Raw genomic sequence first — 1,993 nt, forward strand, 5'->3', positions numbered from 1 at the left:
CGACGAAGAGCCGGGGAGGAGTAGGAGGGAGGGAGGGGGCAAGCCAAAAAAAAAAAAATTTTATTTTTAAAAACAAAAATTCTATCCCAACAAACAATCGAAAAGAATTTTTTTTTTTTTTTTTTGTAAAACGGAAATAGGTCAAGAAATTTTATTTTTGAATTTTCCTTCAACAAACGACGACTCGCAGCAGCGAATTCTGTCGCCGAAATGCGAAAAAAAAGTGAAAAAAAAATTCAAATGACGTTCGTTTATTCAAAAAAAACACGTTCGGTCGTTCGTAATTTTTCTTCCCTTTTTTTTTCTTCTTCGTCTTATTATTATTATTTAAAATTCATATTGAATCTATTCAATCGAAGGTAAAAATGGTAAGCGTTCGTTCGTCCGAACGCCTTTTTCCTTTTTAATCTTCCTTATGGAAAAAATGTCGCGCAAAGTTTTTTTTTTTTTTCTCGTTTTATTTTCTACGTTCGCGACGTTCGCATGTATCTCTTTTCTAATTAATTTTTTTTTCTATTAAGAAACAAACTCGTTCGCTTTTGTTTTGCTGTCTATCTCTCTCTCTCTCTCTCTTTCTTTCTTTCTCTCTCAGTCTCTCCGCCGTTCGTTTGTTTCGTTAAACGAAGCGTTAAATTTTATTTTATTTTATTTTTTCTTTTATTTAATTATCATCATTATCATTTTCATTATTATTAATATCAAAGCCTCGTTAAAATACACATAATAAAACATTTGAAATTTGTTTTTCTTGTTTTCTTTTTCTTCTTCTTCTTCTTCCCCACCCCCTTCCCACCATCCGTTTTCGACATTTTCGTTATTTTGTGTTTTTCCCAATGAAAATTATTCTGGCGAAAACTTTTCCTTCTCTCTCTCTCTCTCTCACCCCCCCTTTTTCTTTCTTTTTCAAAACGATACAAAACAAACTTATTAATTAAATAAATTAAATAAATCATTCATAAAAATATAATGATGATGATGATAATGATATTAATAATAATAATAACGATAAACAAAAACCGTTCCGGAATCATTTCGAACGCGTCGCGCACATCGATTCAATCAATCAATCAATCTGCAAAATGACTAAAACGTCGTTCGTCTTTTACTTTCCGGTTCCTCTTCTCCCCCTCCCGCTCCCCCAATCTCCCACCGAACCGGAAATTTTTTTTTTTTTTTAAATCGATAGAGTCAAGTTACGGGTAACATCAAAAAGGATATTTGTGTGTGTGTGTGGGTGACAATAACAATTTCCGTTTCCCGTATGACGGTGACAACAACCCTACCGTAATAACAACGACAACCTCTTCCCCTTCTCCCTACTCCCCGCGCGGAAAAACGAATCGAATGGAAAATTCAAAGGAAAAGGAAAAAGTGAACATCAACAACAACCGGTAAACCGGAAATTGTTTCGATTTTAATTGGAAAAGTTTTTTTGAGTACTCAATTTCGGATTTCGTTTGAGCTTTAATATATATATATTCCAGGCTGGAACGAAATTTGAAATTCGCGCCATTTTTCCCTCACTCACTTTAAGGTTACCAACACTGAGGAGAGCGAACGGCCACGACGACGACGACGACGACGACCGATGATGACGACGATATGGAGGAGGAGGAGGAGGGAGGAGCAGTGGGGGAGTTGGGGAGGAGCGGTAGGAGAAGGAGGGGAGGGGAGGGGCAACTCTACGAGAAGAATGTATTAATTGTTAGGAAATTTATTTAACATTAGTTATGTCACTCGAAATAGATTATTAATTAACAAGTAGTATTAAAAAATCCGTCGTAAATGGATTCTTAATTATTGCCTTCAACTTTAACCACCTTTTAAAAATCGTTATTTATAAATTTATCGTTTTTTGTTTCTTATTTAACTAACAACAACAACAACAACAACTCGATTTTATTTTTAATACTTTTGTTTTGTTTTCTCTCTCTCTCTCCCCCCCCTCTCCCTCATATCTATCCATCTCTCATTATCACTCCTCTCCCCTTTC

General features: G+C 35.2%; 1 protein-coding gene across 1 annotated transcript in view; it reads left to right on the plus strand.

Annotated features, from left to right (window-relative positions):
• The window catches only part of Phum_PHUM578650 (uncharacterized protein), a gene marked incomplete at both ends in the record, with an annotated part of 606 nt that extends 362 nt beyond the window's left edge, over positions 1-244 (plus strand). Inside the window, one exon of the mRNA XM_002432207.1 lies at positions 141-244. Coding sequence (XP_002432252.1) covers positions 141-244 — 104 coding nt within the window. The remainder of the gene's footprint in view (positions 1-140) is intronic.
• Between the last annotated feature and the right edge of the window lie 1,749 nt (positions 245-1,993).

This window comes from Pediculus humanus, genomic scaffold, assembly GCF_000006295.1.
Source record: "Pediculus humanus corporis 1103172108307 genomic scaffold, whole genome shotgun sequence".
Classification (NCBI taxonomy): domain Eukaryota; kingdom Metazoa; phylum Arthropoda; class Insecta; order Psocodea; family Pediculidae; genus Pediculus; species Pediculus humanus.